At 37.9% G+C, this 20,768-nt stretch overlaps 1 protein-coding gene across 1 annotated transcript in view; it reads left to right on the top strand.

The window, feature by feature from the left end:
• The window catches only part of PCDH15 (protocadherin related 15), a 1,570,906-nt gene extending 1,553,576 nt beyond the window's left edge, over positions 1 to 17,330 (top strand). Inside the window, exons 34-35 of the mRNA XM_056795634.1 lie at positions 13,745 to 13,853; positions 15,320 to 17,330. Of these exons, the coding sequence (XP_056651612.1) occupies positions 13,745 to 13,853; positions 15,320 to 16,246 (1,036 nt within the window). The 3' untranslated portion in view covers positions 16,247 to 17,330. The remainder of the gene's footprint in view (positions 1 to 13,744; positions 13,854 to 15,319) is intronic.
• The last annotated feature ends 3,438 nt before the right edge of the window (positions 17,331 to 20,768 follow it).

Below are 20,768 nucleotides of genomic sequence, written 5' to 3'. Positions count from 1 at the left end.
AAAGAGTTATAAGCCACGTAGCTTCCCGGGCAATTGAGGCACACAAGCAGGCTCGGAAAACTGGATCACTCAGGAATAACCTACCCAAGTCTGCAAGTAACATCACACTTTTGTCTGATGATAACCCCTTAACTACCCACAACCCTCTATATGTGGAAGGGGGAGGTCCAAGTTCAACAATCCCGGGATTTCCATGGAGAAAACCAGGCTTACTAGACAAGCTCTCCCCTCGAAGGCTAGCTAAGAAAGGTTGTCGGAAATACCCAGCAGAAAGCACTCATCGGGCATGGACTCTACCAACCAGCTTCACTCGGAGGCAGATGTATGAGGTTCTGAATAGACCAGTCATTATGGATCCTATCCAGTGGGAAAATGAACGCCTCCAAGCAGAAGCTGAAATAACTGAATACCAGTCCAATATGGTGGCTGCTAGCCTTTGCCCATTTCAACCTGAAGAGACAAAGTTGATAGTGGCAGAGAAAGCCAGGCAGTTTAAAGGGCAACCTTTTCAGGAAATAAATCAAGGGAAGCATTGTGATGGAAGAGCAACCTGGTCACCCACCCAAAAGATGCCACTAGAGCTATCTACTGAACACTTGCTTTCTTCTCCCTGGCACCAGTTCTCTTCTTTTCCTACTTTGCCACCTGTTTCAGGTGCTATTGAACTTGACACTGTGCCTCCAATCATCATTTCCCATGCTGATGCTCCTCTTACATCTTCTCCACTGACTCAAAAGCCAACTTCTCCATCTCCTTTTTGGATATCAAAACCCAGTCCTCAACATTATTTGTCCCCCAAGACAAGGGAGAAAATGATAGAGAATATTCCAGACCCCCCTAACACCCCTCCACCTTTCCCTCCTCCTCCCCTTCCACCACCACCACCACTGCCACCTCCTGCTTCACTCATTCCCTCATGCTCCCCATCCAGCCCTGGTGTTTGGCATCGCTCCATGCTCTCCCCTGCAAGAGAAAAGGACTCTTTGGCTAGGCAGCTATCCCCAGTGGTCTCAGACCCAAGTCCTGCACCTCGAAGGGAACTGAAAGGCATCCTCAAAAATATCCCGAACTTAGCAGCCATTGAGAGGTCAGTAGCAAACATGTACAGCCACATAGGCCAAAAACACTCATCACCCACACAGAGTTCCAAGCTCAAGCCAGCTGCCACCCCTCAGCCACCCACTACAGGAACTGTGACTGAACAAATGCAGCTGAACTCTGGCTGTGCTGCTGAAGAGCTTGAGAATCAACTTTTCTTTCAATCTACAGCACTCTAATGCTGTTTTTTTCTATCATTCCGTGTTATCATCTTTGACTCTTGTTGTTGACAATCACATTGGACTCGAGAGCAAGTTTGGGCATCAAAGATAACTAAACTATTGCCCCTTTTCAAGGACTGATTGCAATTCTCAATTTGATTCTCTCTGTCAATGCTAAAGGACTTTTGGTTAACATCATCACTACGAACTCTGTTTTATTTCTTCACTTTGTATTGGTTAGCTATAAAGGGCAGCATTCTTTGTTCCAGATTTTATTAAATGAGGAAAGGACTTCTCAAGCTGTCCACCTGCACCACATACAAAAATATATATCCACATTCCCCTGAGGTCTTATTTTCCAAAATTTTAAGTCAGTGTCATAGTTATACCTGTTTCCTTTTTGGTTAATGTTTTGCAATGTGAAGGCTATAGCTGTGGAGCCAACTGTAATACATTCTTTAAAGCTCAAGGTTATATAATGTTTTCTACTACGCATGTGCATCCAGAAAGAAATCTTATTTTCAGGGTAGTAAGATTTGTTCTATATTTAATTGTAAAATGAGAAAGAAAAGCTTGTGTTCTTAGAATAACATTATTTGCTTTAGAAATGGAAAGAATAAGAAGTATGATTACTCCAAAGCAAGGGTTATTATTCAATGGAATTCTCTGTTTCTATAAAAGATATTTCTTTATTCTGATTGAGTGCCATCTTCTAAATGTGCTTATAACTTGGAGTAGAATGTCCCCCCTCTTGTCCTGGTTTTTTCCCCTCATTTTTTCCCTTCTTCAAGATACTTTTTTTATTTTCCCACATTTCAAATGAAAACCCTTTCTGAGTTGTTACTTTTTATAGATAGTTGATTGTTTCCACAGATGTTTAACATATGTTGTGATTTTGCTTGTTCACATTATTTGAGTCTTTTCTTAATTAATATTTCATGCCAAGATTTCCCATCTAAGAGAATATTTGCTTACCTTCAAGTTTAATAAAGGAATTCAAGACAGTGTTATCAAGAGAAGGTTTATAAGTGTCCATAAAGATTTATGTAGTATGAATTTAGTTACTGCTGATTTCATTAATCTAAATTATAAGTCCCCACATTAAGCATGTCAGTTATATTAAATTAGCTTGTCCTCTGAAATGAACAGTACATTAGGGGAAAAATCTGTGGTGCTCAAATCCAGCTCAACCATATCTTTTGTGTAAATATGGATCTAATTCTATTTTAACCAATAAAAAATTAAAAGGTGCTGAAATCAAAGAGATAACAGAATTTTGGAACTGGAAACAACCTTTGAGATCCAATCCCTTCATTTTACAGATAAGGAAAATGAGGCCAAGAAATTGAAAGCTTCTTAATCAAGGTCACATAAATAGTAAAGTGGCAGCACCAGGATTCTTACTCAGGGTTTCTGATTCCAAATCTTATACTCTTTATACCATTCCATGCATTGGACTGCAAAACAATAAGCTATCTTGGGGACTTCTTTCCCTCATGGTTTTGCCATTTTTATGTTAATTATAAGAAATACAGTTGAACATTTTCTCTATTTTTCTTTGTTAACCAAAACCATTACACTGTCACATTTAGGGAAATGACTTAAATCTATTTTTGTACAATGCTTTGATCTCCCATTCAAATATTGACGTTGTAATTCAAAATGTCTGATGGAAGTTTCTTTCTTCTACTGTAGGCATAATTTTATATATGAATAAAGTTCTCCATAGACATTTGAAGTCTTCTCTTTCTCATGAAATCTTCCCTTATCTGGACCTAGATTTTAAGCCAAGGTAATCATAAGCCAAATTCTGGTCATAAGCACATGCAATAGGTGTCAGAGTTCCCAATATGTCTCATTGTTTAATGACTACACCTCCATTCTAATCCAAAAGCATTTCTTAAATTCCACTTAAAGATTCTTTAGGCACTGTGCTAGGTGTTGAAAAATCTTAAGAAAGTGAAAAGATGTTCCTGCCCTCAAGTTTCTTACATTCTAATGGATGGCAGGGTTACAACATATAAATAAGTATAAATACTTGGTCACTTGAGGGATACAGCCTCAAGAAGATCAGGAAGATCAGGAGAAGTTAACTGAGTCCTGAAGAAAGTTGTCATTCTATGATTAATAGTTGAGAAAAATACAAGTCAGAAATGAGGGACAGACTGTAAAGAAAAAAAAATAGATGGAAGAGAAGGTATACTGGTTGATATTAAGTAATAGAATTTCCAAAATATACTTTTCACTGGAATAGGTAATAATATTTTCTCCATAATTTTCTTAAGTCTAGTCAATCAACAAAACAATGACCCCAATACTGATTTCCAGCATTTGATTTCCAAGGTATAAATACTCACAGTGAAAAAATTTTAAACCATTACTTTCCATAACAGAATCAAAAGTGTGCATTGGTTCTAATGCTGAAAAGAAGAAAGGGTTAGGCAATGGGGGTTAACTGACTTGCCCAGGATTATATAGATAGTAAATCTCTGAGGCTAAATTTGAACCCAGGACATCCTGTCTTTAGGTCTGACTCTTAATTCCCTGAGTTGAGTCACCTAAATGCCCTCAACATTGACAACATTTAACAATCAGCTCCTGAGAGTCAGACTAATTTGGCTCAAAATATCCCCTGAAAGGAGGTTATTTTAATGGAAGCAAAGGAGAAAATATTTGGCATTTTGTAAAGAGTTTAATTGATAGATCATAATGACTAATTACAGAAAATAAGTGAAAAACCATGATTCTCTTCTAAAAGTCTCTTTAATGATTCATTCAGTCAGTCCACTCTTTATGAAGCAACTACTATGTGCATCTTACACATTGTATGGCATTTTTTTCTTTTTATAAAAATCGTGATTTTCCTTTTATGAATTTAACCACCATCAACAAATACAAATTCACAAAGAGAAAAAAGATTGTATGTGAAATGAACTTATTTTTATAGTTATTTTTAAACCTAATGTGAAATTTTAAAAGTTAATAAAATTGTCCAGTGTCTTTCTTTGCCCCCTTCTGACCTTTCTTTACTTTCTTTTGTGTATTTTTGTGTCATTTGTAGCTTCTCTTTCTTTTTTTCCCATTTCCTTCACTTCCCCATGACTTACTCTCTTCTTCATAGCCACTGTGTAACAAAGTATAGATAAGCAAAACAAATCAACATTTTGGCCATGCCTGAAAATATATTTCTCATTCTGCACTTTTGGTCTGCCTCCTATCTTCCTAGAGATAAGAGGGGTATGTCATCATTAATTGTCTGAAGTCAGGAGTGCTCCCTATATTGATTAGAGATCTGAAGTTGTATCTCTTTGTATTATTTTGGTCATTATCTAAGTATTTCTCTTGGTTGTGTTTATTTAACCCTATATTTGTTTATATAAATCTCAAATTTCTCTTAATATTTCCTGTTCCCAAAGTCTGACCTGCCAGATTTTTTAATTAATGAGATTAGAAAATGACAATCAGAATACCCCTATAAGCATTTCACTTTACTGTCTACCTTAAATTATTTTCATCCAAAACCTTCCAGTAAAATTTTAGATTCTTTAACAATACATTTTTTCCTTCTCTTTTTTTGTTCTATTATTGAAAAAATTCAGTAGGAGTTTTTGCTGCCAGCTGTTCAAATGCATGATAATATTTGTTATTTGGAAGACTTATACATGATGTTTTTCATAAGTGTGTAAACCTTTTTAAGAAATAGCATCTGAATCTTCCCAACATAAAACAGAATTCTCTTGATGTTGGAATCCTTTGCTCCTCTTTTAGTTCTACCATTTTGATGGTAATCCTGAGCAAAAATTATGTGAAATAAAAAAGGATCATTTTCTTTGTTTATGATCTGCCTCACATCAGCATATCATCATTTTCAAAGGAGCTCATAGCTCATAAATAATATATATTATATATACATCTTGTATAATTTCCTTTTCCACTGAAAGTATATTTCCATTTTTTGTTGTTCTTGTTTTACTTTTTGAAGCTAGTCTTTAAAGAACAGCCAAATAAATGCTAAAAAACACTCCTTGAGGGAAGACTGGAGACTCCAAAGGCCCTGCAGTTTATTAAATTCTCATGTCAATTTTTTTAACTTTAAAAATCTATTCGTCATCCCCTAAAAAGCTACATCATCTATTTCATCACTCTATGATGTTATTTCACATATTGGCCCAGGACACTTAAAAGTGGATAATGAATCCCTTAATGAACAATACAAAGAATGTCTTTGTATCAAATTTTAGATTGTTGATTACTTCATAATGATGTAGTTCTTAATAGATGTCAGGTCATAGTTTGATATCTATGCTTCAAACTAAAAGTGGATTATTATGAACAGATATGGTGCAAAGTACATAATTTTCAAATAAGAGGAGAGTTTGCATCAGAAATGATTGTATTATATTAAGGGTTATCATGGAAGCTTCAGATGAAAGTTAATAAATCGTGTGGAAAATGCCTAGACCATTCGAAGACTTCCTACCCTTATCTACTTCACATTTGTTTCAGCTGGATTTGTTTTTTTAATTTTTGAGAAGAAGCAATAAAATGGCAAATAAAAATAGAACTGCATACATGTATCGAAGAGATATGCTTCTTTTATATATTTAATTGTTTGTGAAAGTAATTACCAATGAGAGATGACTATGGAACAATTTTTTTCTTGGAAAAAATTAACTTCTTTGGTTATATATTTCAACAAACACACCTGATGAATTTTTTAATTGCTTTACAGAGGCACAATTATTACACACACAAACACACACACACAAACACCTCTTTTGGGGGGATTTTCATTTCAAAGAGATAAATGGAATGTATCGAGGCAGTTTCTGCAGTGTTGAAGTCTTTCAAAGGTTTATGATCCCTATAAGTATTGACAAAGTTGCGTGAGCAGTCGGCCATGCTCAGTGTAGGTCTATTTCCAATACTAAATGGCAGTGATGATAGGATTAAGCAAGCATTCTTGCTATCAGTTTTAATCTACACTGTTGTGACCACTCTAGATCAATTAAGATGAATGGACTGGCTTGTCTTTCTCAAGCCTCTGAACTTTCTGTTTCCACCAAGATTGCCAGGAGGGATAAATGAACCCAAATGGGATGTAACTCAAGTATGCTTTGGAAAGTCACACATCATCTTCTGGCAATAAATCTTCATTTCAGTTGTTCATTACTTTCCTATCACATGGACAACTGTGATCATTTACCTCTTTTAATCAACTCTGTGTGTAGAATATTAATGGTGAAGCTTTACAGATGGTGACACTAAAAAATGAAAGCAGCCCATCATGCCATGTTTTGTTTTGGGTTTTGTTTTTCTCAATGTAATTAAAAGGTTCCTCTGGCTTGCTGTCTGGGAGCTTGTTGAAGCTTTATTTACATTAAACACAAAGCTTTTCGATCTTGTTAAATACCTCACCTGGCATTAATCCTGAAGCTGGCACTGGGAGATATACATATATATATATATATATATGTACATACATCTATGTGTGTGTCTGTAGCCATGTATGTATACACATGAAGGCACATGCAGTTGTGCACATGTATGCATGTATGGCTCTGTGACTGTTTACATGTCTATACATGTATATTAGCACATATGCATGTGTGTCTGTTTGTATATATGTACTTTTTAATAATTATGTAGGTTTTTAATTAGGAAAATTGTATAGATAGCTCTGGGGGAAATATTTAACTTTAAAACACTTTCACTTTCCCCCAGTATGATCTATTCCATAAATTTCCCTTCCATAATCCCTAAAGCCATCCCATAACAAAAATAGAGGCCATGTGCTTATTTGAAATCATTTGAAACTGATCACAAGCGAATCATCATTAGTTGCCCTAAAGGAAGACCCAGATTATCAAAGGTACCTAAACTCACACTGTGTTGTGTATGCTATTTAGCTTTGTGCTTCTTTGCTGTCATTGTTATTTAACAAGTCAACCAAAGAGCCTGGAAAAATGATGAAATATCTCTTTTTACCAGTAACACTGCTTGTAAAAATCATCTTCACATATTAATAAGACCCAGAGTGCTATTTAATCTGCAATATTAAATATATTTAATTTCTATTTCTTCGATTCCTCCTTGAAGGCAATAATAAGTATCAGAGGTAAGGGTTTGCCTGCAAAAAGGCCATCCAAAGCTTATTTGAACAACGTAAATACGCAGTCTTTCTGTGAGTATGTCAATTGCTCATTTAAAACATTCTGATGAACATATAGCATGGATATAACTGCAAGAAATTAAATTTCTTCTTGTCATTTTATGCCATTGCTATCATTGTTTCCTCTCTTAGAATCATGGAATCTCAGAAATTAGATCAAATGCCCTCTCAGTTCAAAGAATCCTCTAAGAGAATCCCTGAGAGATGGTCATTCAGTCTCTAAAATCCTGAGCAAAGATCTGATTCAGTCTCTTTTTTTTGTAAACAATAGACCTTTTTATTTTAAATTCTGCATATTGTCTTTTGTAGAGCCTAATGGCTTTGGAGGATTCTTAAAGGGAAAGAAGTTCATCAAATCAAAGAGAGATTTTGAAAGAACTCTTCAAGGCTACCTGTCCTTCCTCTCTGTTTCTAGAAAACACAAAAATATGGCTAAGATCTTCTACAGAGATACCTTTTTCTATTCAATAAGGTTATCCAATCTCCTATAATAACAAATTCATATTAGTCCTCATATTAAAAGTGATTTGAGGATTGAGGAGAAAAGATAGTTATGCCCTTTGGGCTTGTATCAAATATTTTAATATCCCCAAAGACTCCCAGCTCATTCGATGGACCAGTGGATCCCAAGGAATGGATTGGGAGCTGCATCAATGAAATCCCCACATTGATAAGATCACAAACCCATAATTAAAGCATTATTAGAGCATTCAGCAAGTCTATTATTCACTTCCCATGCTTCATCCTTTCTCTCCCCAAAATTGACAACAAATTTAGACTTACTGACTTCATTGAAGTTGTATCTTTTCCCTCCCTTCCAACTCTAATTAAGCACCATTCTAATTTCAGAGTATACAAACCAATTGATGGCCTAAAAAGGTGTGGTCATGAATCAAGATGCCTTTACTGTCATTTCAGAAAAAAGTCTCTAGAATCCCTCAGTGAATAATCATTTCCTATTCAATGGGTGGATAATCTCAGTGAGTTAAGCAAGTGTTTTATTCAGTACCAATTATTTGCTAGGCTCAATGTGTTACACAACACACACCAAAATATCATTAATAAAATATTCAGACTTAGAGTGGTCCAAAGGTCAAACTATCAGGAAATCAAACTGATTTAACTCACATTACTGAGTTTCCATCGTTGATGATGATAAAGGATTTATCACAGACTCCTGACTTCATAGGAGGACCTGAGTAAAAACGGATCATAGATTTAGATCAGGAAGAGAGCCTAAGGCTCCTCTAGTTCAGTTTGTTTATTTGACCCATGAGGAAATTGAAGCCAAGGTGAATGGGCATGTAGAAAGTGGCAGAAACAGAATTTGTACTCACAATATTTTTTTTTCCTACCACACCATGCTGCCTCCAATGAATGGATGCTGTGATTTTACCAAATATATATATATATATATATATATGTATATATATATATATATATCCTTTTGAATGAAACTCTTCTGTCTCTCCCCTCCATAGACCTTTTACATACATCTACTAATTCCTGCTTTAGAAAATATAATCATGTAAAATTTATATTGGATATCATTTTTTCAAAAATGGCTGTCAAAGCTATATGAGTACAATTTTCTTAGTTTATTATAATCCAAAGAAGCAAATTCTATTATCTGAGACAGGATATCTTTAAGAATTTGTGAGTAACTTTCTCTCTATTTAAATAGTTCCCATTTATTGGATCTGGTCCTATTTCTAACAGAGGTTAAGACAATGAATGGAAACATGTGCCTTGATTGGGTCACTAAAATTCTTCCTTAAACTTGCCTAAGCCATATCACTATATAATCCTTTGCTTTCTAATCTTCCTTCTTGTGCACTTTTTTAAATTAGTATATTGAGTCAATGAAACATCTGAATGGAAAGTTGAGTGACCTAAAATCTATCCAGCTTCAAGTGCCTTTAGAATGTCCTTTGTGCCTGAGGCTCTACATCAAGAGCCAAAGATAAGGATTTATAGATTCTTTACAATTTGTCCAAGGCAATGTGGTGATACAGTAAATAAAGTACATAATTTGGAGGAGGAAGAGGTGTCTTCACATCCTTCCTCAGATATTAATTGAGTGGCCCTAGGCAAGTCACCTTACTAACCTGAGTCTTCAGTCACTCTCTAATAAGTTATGGATAATTACATATTGCATGCTTAGAGAGATATCTCACTCCATTAGATTCACAGAATTACTTGGTCTATGTTCAACATTAATAGATCAGAAAATGAAGACTCAAAGAACCATCATTATAATTTTAGACCTTATGATGACGTAAATGGTTTTCATTGTTGTTGTTCAGTCATTTTAGTCGTGTCCAACTCTTTGTGACATCATTTGTGTTTTCCTGGCAAAAATACTGGAGTAGTCTGCCATTTCCTTCTCCAGCTCATTTGACAGATGAGGAAACTGAGGCCAATAGAGTGAAGAGACTTGCCCAGGGTTATATAGCTAGTAAAAGTCCAAGGACATATTTGTACTCAGGAAGAAAAATCTTTGTGATTTCAGATCTAGCACTCAACCTACTTGTCCAACAAATACAAAAGCCTTCCCAATTTTAACGATTTTATTCATTAGACATGCAGACAGAATGTATGTGGGGTGGGGAGGGCACAGTGGATAAAGAGCTAAACTCAGAATTAGGAAGACTCAGTTCTCACCTCTGATACCTACTAGCTGTAAGATCCTGGGCGGGCCACTAAGCTCTATTCTGTTCCCAGAAGCTCCAATTAGGAGAGAAGGTACTGATGCTGCATTGGAAGATGGAGTTTCCTTATCTGAGTCATCCCTGTGTCAGTGAAAATAAGGGGCCAGAAATATCACTAACTCCCAAGAAACTGAATTCTTAACTAACCTTGTTCTTCCTTCTCTGCAGCCTTAACTGATGGTTCTTGCTCTAACTGTTTGCTATTTCTTTTTTCGGTTTTCATTTCATTGGCATGGTGGAAAGTTAAAGCGTTCTCCTTTTAGATAAGAGGTACCCAGTTACTCATCTTTTTTTTCAATAAAATTTCCTTTAAAATGACTTCTGTGGCATGGAAGTCCTGCCTTGAATTACACAATTAAGGTACACCAGGGATAACCCTATTGCTTGCTGGCAGCTCAATTCCAAAATCAAATCACCCTTCTTTCTTTGAATTAAATTATGTTCTATTTCTCTTTTTTCCACATTGGTACCCCTGGAAAACAGCAGAGTCCTATCCGAGATATTTGGAAAGGGTTAGAGTATAGAGAAAGTAGGAGAATGTGGGACAGAAGAGGAAAGGAGAGGTTTGAGCTCAGAAAATCATTTTCCTCCTTCAGTTTCTCCAAGGCCTAGAACTATAAACAGCACCAGATCAGAGATTGAGAAATAGGAGAGATGTCTGTTACCTATTTATTGCTCAGGTAATCACTTTAGGATAGCAATAATGAAACGGAGGGCCAAGATATGGGATTTATCTGCCCAAGATCACCCAGGCCGTATGTGATTTGGGATGCCAACCCAAGACGATCAATCAACAAACAAACATTTAAGTGGGTGCTATGAGCTAGGCTCAGTGCTAGACAATAAAACCGAGTAATCCAACTCTCAATCTCCCAAAGTCTGGTTCCCCACTCTATTACACTGAACCTCCCAAAACAAGGAGGCCCGATGAGGTCAGTGGAATGGTTTGCTGTGAAAAGTCTTCTTTCTTTTCCTTTTCAGTTCAGACCATTCATTCAACTTATCTATTCCACACTGACTTTAAGGCTCAGAGTTTCAAGCAAAACATATATGAATAAGGGGCAGTCACCATTCCTTCCCAACCTGACTAACAAGGACCACCTCAGACCCTGGGATCTAATCCTGTCTGGGCTCTTCATCAAAGTGTACATTTCTCAGATAATGACAAAAGTTGGCTGTGCTGAATTGAGTTGAAGCCTTTCAACCATGAGAACAAACCATTTCATTGACCCAGATATCCAATCCTTCAGAGCTGGAGATTGGAGCTTTTCTTAATTGGTCACTACCTTTTGCATTTAGGTAGGTGGAAAAGGTGGTCCTGTAGAGAGTAAAACACTGACTGTGAATCTTAAAAACCTGAGTTCGAATCCTGCTTCTATACTAGCAACCCATGTAACTTTGAACAAATGCCTTTCTTCTTAGTGACCCACTTTTTTCATCTTTAAGTGTAGGGGTAGGACTAGATAGTCTCTAAATCTATGTTCCTATCTTATTTCCTAGAATACTTCCCAAAGGCCTTTGGTAAAGAGGGATAATCACTCTCATTTCCAGAGTTCTCCCACTTGAAATTCATTGTAGCCCTAAGAGGCATACGCCACAGGTATTATCCATATTTTAATGATCAATAAACTCTGTCTTAGAGAGATTAAAAGGATCACCCACAGTGATATAACTCACAAGCATCAGAGACAGAACTCACTCTCCAGGCTCCCTGACTGCAAGTACATCATTGCTTACATTCCTACAATCCTTTAGTGTTTATGCAACATTTTTCTCACAGCAGCCCTATGAGTAAAGTCACATAGGAAGTAAAGTAATTATTACAATTCCCATAGAACAGATGAGCAAACTGAGGCTCAGTGAGGGTGAGGGATTTTCAGGTCAGCCTGAATTCAAACTCAGTTGCTCAGGCTCTAAATGTAATGTTTGTTTATTGATTTAAAAATACATTATATTATCTTCCAATGAGTAAAATCTCACATTTCTAGGACCATTCAGGTTATCAAAAGTATCTCTCTGGGGGGCAGCTGGGTGGCTCAGTGGATTGAGAGCCAAGCCTAGAGACGGGAGGTCCTAGATTCAAATCTAGCCTCAGACACTTCCCAGTTGTGTGACCCTGGGCAAGTCACTTGACCCCCATTGCCTAGCCCTTACCACTCTTCTGCCTTGGAGCCAATACAGTGTATTGACTCCAAGACGGAAGGTAAGGGTTTAAAAAAAAAAGTATCTCTCTGAGGAAAAGATAGAGTGTGGATTATCCTTCCTCATCTTAAGGAACAGGACACTGTCAGAGCATGAGCTGGAAGAAAGGGACTCAAAGCTCAGTTTCCATAGGTTCAGCTGTGTCTCCAGCTATACTATATCCTGGGTGTCACAGCCTTAAATTAGATATTGTTAAGAGAAATGAATTCTTGATACCTGCCATTCCATGGAAAACAAAGCCAGCAATAATGTTTCAAAGGCTTCTTGGGAAAACTTCAGGGCTTCCAAGAATCTATGACTTTGGGGGACTTAATACACAGATGCCCAGGGCAAGTTTTCTGCAACCTAGAATGTCCCCTTTGAGGGTTTGTATGGTCAAAAAAGAAAGATATTACCCTAAAGCCAACCTTGTGATGATTAAAGGAACCAGTGAAAATTATTACCATGAGAGAGAGGGAGAGACAATGACAGAAAGAGAGGGAGAGAAAAAAGAATGTAAGGAGAGAGACAGACAGACAGATGGACAGAGAGAACCTCTCCACTTATGGAAGGAAGTGATGGCCAGAGATGGTAAATTGATTTATAGAATAGAATAATTAACATATGCTTTCCTGAAACAATGGCAATAATTTCAGTTTTATTATCAGTTATTCTAGTACGTTATTATCTAGATTATCTAGATATGTTAGTATCAGTTATTATAGTATGTTAGGAGGAACAAGAACATATGACTAGAAGGCAAAAGAAGACAACACACAAGTTTGATTCCTGAATTCACCACTTATCCTCTGTGTGAGACATTTAATATTCCATGAAAGTGAGTCAACAGTCAACAAATATTTTCAAGTGCCTGCTATATGCCATGTAGAGTTATAGACTGGGACAGAAGAACAAAAAAATTAAATTCTTGGTCTTTAGGAGCTCACATTCTCATAGAAAAAAACAAGTATGTGTAAAATATACAACAATGTCAAATGAATGAATCTAAATTACAGGAGGTAGAAAATACATTCTAGCATGGAGTGGCAGGTGTTTCTTTTTTAAAAAATGATTATACCTACCTGTATACCTTTCACTATTCCGTGGAAAGTCATTTATCAAATCAGAGCCATTCAGACCATCAAGAACAATTATTATTGCAAATGGACATTATGGAATGGTAAGAGTAAGTACGTTATGCTTTAGAAAGAGTCTGATTTGTCTAAAGCACTTTGGCTAATTGGCAAACGAGAAGCTTTCTTGTCTTTCAAATTTTCCCAAAATATATTTGTTAAGCTGACTATTGACCTAACAATCCCTCACTATGCCAGCCCTTGTGGAAAGCAGGAGTGCAGAGATCAGGTATGCTAGATCAAGAGAAGGATGCAAAAGATGTTTAAAGTTGTAGATTTCTATTACAGGTATGAGATGCCCCAATATGGAAGCCGTCGCCGGCTACTGCCTCCTGCTGGTGAGGAGTATGGAGAAGTGGCAGGTGAAGCAGAAGAAGAATATTATCCAGAAGAGGAGGTAAGCCTACTCTTTGTGATCTCTGGGAGCTGACTCTTTCAGGATTACAGTATGTCTTTTTATTCTCCTTGACATCAGGCATTCTTGGGATGTCCCCATGTTTAGATGCTTTTCTCACCCAGCTTTCCTTCTTCCCAAGATCATATGTTAATCGAATTGGGATTGAGATTTCACTAGTAAAGGGGAATTCCCAGATGATGAAAGTTTTGGCAAAACAAATCAAAATCAGCAATTTCTCCACAATTTGCCATTGTCAAGAGCTGACTAGAGTACTGACAAGTTAATTTACTTGCCCAGGGTGACCCAGTCAGTATGTATCAAAGGCAACATTTGAACACAGGTCTCCCTAATTCTAATCAACTCAGGATTGATTATGTCATACTACCCTTCTGATAAGGGAACATTGTATTGTTCCATTTCCCCAAATAAACTATAACAGTTGACCTATTATGTAAAATCTAAATGACTGCTCTTAAGATAGATTGGGATTTCTTTGAGGTCAAGGATCATCTTCTGTCTTGCTCTGTATCCCTAGCTTTTAGCTCAGTGGCAGCCACATGTGCCTAATTACTCATTGACTGACTAATCCAACAATTTTTTTTTTACCTACTACTATGAGCCAGATACCCTGCTAGACAAAACAAGGGAGCGGTACCTTTAAGGAACATATAATATGATCTATAAGGATTTGTCCTATGGCATTATCTAGTTTGATTCTTAGTGAATTCTGTAATACATAAAGATGATCAAAGACTTCATAACAGTTTGGCAAAGGAATCCAGTCACATTTAATGTAGACAGAACAAGTTATTTTGCTAGGTCCAAACTTTCTTACTCAGTTGTTGTTTTTTGTTTATTTTCAAGATTAAACTGAATATTGCTATCACTTTAGCCAGATCCTAACTCAAGAACAAATATTCTGATAAGCAATTATGATTCTATTGTCTCTTTTAGAATCCTTGGGCTTATCGTTCTAGAGTTGGTAAAAAAATCATCTGATACAACTTTCTTATTTTTACAAATGAGGTAACTGAGGCTCTGGAAGGTTAATGAAGTGAACTCTAGTACCAAACAAGAAAACTTATTTTCCTGAGCACTCTCTAAATAATGGATTTTAAACCTTTAGTCCATGAATAGAATTGGGGGGGGGGTCTTTAAAGTTGGAAAATGCATCTTTTTTTCATTAACTTTTCATTGTAATTTACCTTTTTTCAGTTATTTATAAATATTCTGAAGAGGTATCCCTAGGCTTCATCAGCCTGCCAAAATAGTCCATCACACATTACCAACTATTTAAAACCCAGTGCAGGGAAGGATACTATCTTTCTTGGTTTCTTTCTCTAGAAACAGGTCTATCTCTTGTATGAACATTCCACTGCTTGGATTCTTCCTTTCTTGATTTGTGTGGGGCAATTTTTCATCCTAACCATCAACCCAATCACAAAACACATTTTCATGATTTTCAGGAAAGGAAGCCTAAAAAGCCCATACCAGAAGTGATAGAGCCTGGTGTGGAGGAGGTCCAGGTTGAGGTCCCTGTGATCATTGAGGGACCAACAGCAGCAGAGACTGCCCGTGTGGCATGGAAGCGAGCTAAGATATTCCCCATGATCTATAAGAAAGTCCGCGAGTTGGCAGGAGAGGATGAAGAATGGCGGAGGGAGCTTGGCTTAGAAGACAGAGATTATCTAACCCTGAGACTGGAGCCCGATGAAGCTACAGAGAGCACTGTGGAATCCGAGTCCAGTGAGGAATCAAGCGAGTACAGCGACTACAGTGATGAATCTGAGTGGAGCACTTATGAGAGCACAACTTCTGAAGAGGAGTCAGAATCAGAGACCCCCTCAGAAGTAGTGGAAAGCTCTACCCCTGAGTCTGAGTCTGAATCCACAGAATCAGAAGGGGAGAAAGCAAGGAAGAACATTGTGGTTGGCCGGAGGATAATTCCTCCAGAGGAATTGATCCCCAAACCCAAGAAACGCAGAAAGGAGTCATCAGAAGAGGAATCTGAAGAAGAGAAGATGGAAGAAGCAGAACCAACTGAAGGAGAAGAAAGTGAGCTGGCTGTACCCGAAGAGAGTACAGATGCAGAAGCTCAGGAACGAGCTGGTGAGGAAGGTAGTAAAAGAACTGGATCGACAGAAGGAAGTAAGGCCAGCGGGGAAGAGTCAGAGTCCAGTGGTAGTAGGAGTAGTAGTGAAACCCAGATGGGGGCTGAAGGCTACATCACGCCCAATCCTCCAGGGAAGCCAAGAATACAGAGGGCTCCAGCAGCAGAAGCAGAGGGAGAAGAAGTCTCCCTGGCAGAGGGAGTAGAGGGCCCCCCAGCAGAGGGAGCGGAGGCCCCTCCAGCAAAAGGCAAAGACGCTGAAGGTTACAACACAGCACTGTAAACCAGAACAGTAGGTGGGGTTTGCGGTGATATGTGATTGTGTGCTGTGTGCCCTGTGTGCCCTCTGAAGTGACTCTTGAAGGGCAGTGACAGTGATCCTGATCGCTTTTAAGACTAGAAGGACTAAAAAAAAAGAAAAAAAGAAAAAACCCAACAACACAAGTTGATTGGTGTGGTGGGGGATGATAATCAATAAGCCAAAATATATCTCTTAAGTGACCAGTAGGTCATAATTTTCCAATGAGAAACCTACTTAAAAGCATTGATGCATTATCACTGATGCCCAGCATATTGAAGGTGATGGCATAATTATGTTGGTAGCCATAATCTCACCTCTTCCATTCTTGTGCATGATATTAGGAGTGGAGACGATATTATGGCTTTTTGTTCTTTTCACAGAATTACTGTTTCCAATGAACAATTATTATTCAACAGGATCTAGGAGAGAACCATATGTGTCCAATTCCAAAAATCATCCAATCATCTAAAATTGTCAAGAGCATTTTCAGAAAGTACTTGGCAGTGACATAAATTGTGAGCCATTTTTTAAGAAAGGGGATAAGCTATGTTCAGAAGACTGTCTCCTGCTTTGGGTAAAAATCAGAGATTTCTGATCATTGATATCAGGATTAATTTCCATACTAAGTTGCACAGAGAATATATATTTTTCACTTAAATTACAGAATAGACTCCAAGCACCAATACTTTGGATTCAAAGTGAGGCCAACTTCAGAGTAATCTGGAAGGTTCTTGTTTTCTGAAAATGGCATTAAGTTGTTTACTTTTTAAATGGGTTCCATGGTAGTGGACCCTTCTCACCTGTCTTTTACAAGGATGGTCAGATATAGGTTGATAGGCCTTAATCTGTGGTTTAATGGGCACAGGGAAACCCCATGTAAATTCCCTATACCACTCCAGGTCAATGTCTTCCCTACAATTTATAGTCTTGGAGAATAGCCTAGAATGTTCATATGGTGAGTGATTCACCCAGAGCCACAGAGCTTTTATGTGAATTCAGCACTTCTTGACTCTGAGGTAAGCTCTCTAAGCACTATGCCAAGGGGCAGCACCAGGGTCCATTGCCATTCAATTGCTTGCAAAGGGTAAGGATAATCTCTTAGGGAAGAGGAAAGGGTCTTCTTTTGTCTGTTTTTTAAGTTGTGCAGTAAGAACAAAGAATGGGTACAAATATATTTTTTCACAACTGTGTTGATAAAGCAATCAACAATAACAAGTAGCATTTCTTAAACACCTACTGTGTGTCAAGCGTTGTACTAATCACTTACAAATATTAGCCCAATTGTACTTAAAACAACCCAGAGTGGTAGATTTTATTATTATCCCCATTTTACAGTTAAGAATATTGAGGCAAACAGAGATCGAGGGTCTTGCCCAGGGTCATACACATGTAAGGATCTGATGCCAAATTTGAATTCAAGTCATCCTAACTAGAGGCCCAAGACTCTACCCATTGTATCCCCTAGTTGCATTGTATCCCCTAGTTATTAAACACTAACTGAATACCAGTTACTTAGTATGCTTCAAAAGATACAAAAACCAAAAACCAAAAGTTCTTGCCCTTAAGGATCTTACAATTCTATCAGAGATTATGTACATATATAATGAGATATTTATGATTACACCTCTTGATACACATAGATATAGAAGAGCTAGTACCTATGAGAATCAGGAGCAGATTAGGTAGGAAGAAGATGGTGTTTCAACTGAATTTTGAAGAAGAGATGCTAAGGGTTTAAGAGAGAGAACAATGTGACCATGAGAAGATAATTTACCCATGGTGGCAAACCTATGGCACACATGCCAGAGGGGGCACTCAGAGTCCTTTGTGTGGGCATAGAAGATCACCCCAGTAGAGAGTTCCCCAGAGTTCATTACAAGAAAGCCATAGGGATGCAGGACTGGGCTCTTCCCCTCCTCTTCCCACATGCATCTGTTCACTGGCCCCCCTAAAGGTTCACCATCACTTTAATATACTATGGTATATCAAATGTTTAAATGTTCCAAGTTAGCTGCTCATAGCAAGTGAGTTAAACACTAAATATGGGAGTTGTTCTATCCTGAAAGAAATGTAAATAATATCCATCATCATTTTTATTGTGAATAAAAGATCCTGGGGCAGCATTTTACCTGACTTCTTTAAAGAACTTCAAACAACTGCTTTCCAAAACCTATTCCAAGGGCAGATAGGTGGCTCAGTGCATAGAAAGACAGATGTGGAGGGGGAGGTACGTGGTTCAAATCTGAACTCAGACATGTCCTAGCTGTATGACCCTGGGTGACTCACATAATCCCAAATGCCAAGGTCTTACTAGTCATCTGCCTTGGAAATGATAGGTAAAGGTAAAACAACAACAACAAAAACCCCAACCTCTTCCATGTCCCTATGGGCTACAGCTTATGATAAAAAAAAATGTTTGCCAGAGCTGCAATTATGCTGCCCAAAACATCCGTTTAATCCAAAAAGGTCCTTACTTAGATGGCAGCAAATCTTGCCCCAAAGTGAGCGCCCCATCAAATAATGTCTGAAAAGTAATATAGGATATGTGAAAGTGGCTTAATCCAGTCCTCGTCCATCCAATGGGTCAAGCATTTATTAAGTATCAAGGATTGAGGTCCTTGGAATAAAGAACAAAAACAAAAGACTCTGCCCTCAAAGAACTCACTTCTCTGGAGGGGTTACAACATGTGCATACCTAAGGAATAGCTTTGTGTTCAATGAATAGTTGACACTTGTGTTTAACTTGGGCATTCCTGGTTGGAGTATCTGCCAAGGAAGAGGCAGACCACGTGTACCCTAACAATAGAACCAGGCTCTTCCCTGAATGACCCAGTCAGCAAGCAATAATCCATATTGCAGCAACTTCCCAGGAATTCAGAGGATGTGTTTGCATTGACCTGTGTTGAACGCCCTCCATTTTCTGGACGGTGTGGAACTCTACATGTATAATAGCAAGAGGGCTTAGCATTCTTTCCCAATACAGACACACGTGGTCACTTCAGTAGTCAGTACTATTAACTAGAGAGTCAGGGAAGGTTTGTCAAGGGATGTTGTCTTTGAGATGAGACTTGAACGTGATGATGGGAATCTAACAGATATGAAAAAGACACATTACAAACATGGGACATAGACATGCAGAACATGCTGGTCAGTGACCCCACAGTGGCTTAGTTCTTGGAGTAGCACAAAAAGATCATTTGGAAAATCATTTGGAGAAATCATCTGTATCCAAATGGAAAAGGTCTAACCTGAGAAGTTTTTGTTTTATTGTAGAGGAAAAAGACACACACACACACACACACACACACACACACACATCTCTCAAGACATGCTGCACCATTTCCTAAACAGCCTGGTCTCTTTTGTCAATGGTGGTGCTCACTTGCTAACTTTTCTCTTTGTTTCCAATAGTGGGCCAGGAAAAAAATGATCCAGTTGGCTGTTGACCGGGAATATGAAACGAGCTCTGCGGGGGAAGACAGTGCCCCTGAGTGCCAGAGGACCTGCCTGCACAATCCCCAAATTCACAACAACGTCAACGGCAACATCTACATTGCTCAGAATGGGTCGGTGGTGAGGACCCGCCGGGTTTGCCTCACCAATAATTTGAAAGTCCCTTCCCCTGTCAAGATGGGGAAGCACTTTAAGAAGCTTGACAAGTTAGCAGTGACACACGAGGAGAGTGTCCCACTGAACACATTATCCAAAGGGGCATTTTCCAGTGAGAAACTGAATACTAGACCGCCTCTGGTTTCCTTTGCCCCAGGCCCAATGGGGGTAGACAGTTCTGCAGGAAAACTTGGGGGTGGCAGGATCAAAAGCACAGCAGAACAGGAGTCCAGGATGGACAGTCAAGACATGAAGGGGGTCTTGGAATTCCCAAGCGACCACACACAGTCAGATGATGAAGAGCTTTGGATGGGTCCCTGGAACAATCTCCACATACCAATGACAAAACTGTGACCAATTTTTAGATTTTATTTTCATTTTTACTTGAGTTTGTAATAAACAAGGCTTTTTATCGTCACCACGAACACAAAAGGATTGGGATTTTTACCGTGCACATGAGTGGTACCTTTGGATGAGCTGCTTTAAACAAGAAGGAAGGATGTGCACTTGGATTTGTATTGATTAATTGTTCTTCCCACCAATTTTTTGAAAGGCATTCAATTCACTAAAAAAAACAAGTACATCATTAAACATTTAGCAGTTTTGTTTGATATCGATTTATTGTTTTAATAAACAGGAAATAACTTACTAAATTATCACCTATATTTTGTTGAATTCCTTAAAATGTGCTATGTATCTAACACCTTGCTGCATTTTTAGCATAGGCCCCACCCAAAAAGGAAAGGAAAAATTTATATTGAAAGATTTATATTGGTAACCAGTTTATACAACTGATGTCTTATAAAGCCTTGAATTTTTTATGAAAGCCGAACTTGTAGATTTTATGATTGTGATAACAGATGAGGACATTTCTGCAATCTATTCTGAATGGTGA

Source organism: Monodelphis domestica, chromosome 1, assembly GCF_027887165.1.
Source record: "Monodelphis domestica isolate mMonDom1 chromosome 1, mMonDom1.pri, whole genome shotgun sequence".
Taxonomy (NCBI): domain Eukaryota; kingdom Metazoa; phylum Chordata; class Mammalia; order Didelphimorphia; family Didelphidae; genus Monodelphis; species Monodelphis domestica.
The sequence above is the reverse complement of the archived record's forward strand: the minus strand, read 5'-3'. Positions and strand labels throughout refer to the sequence as shown.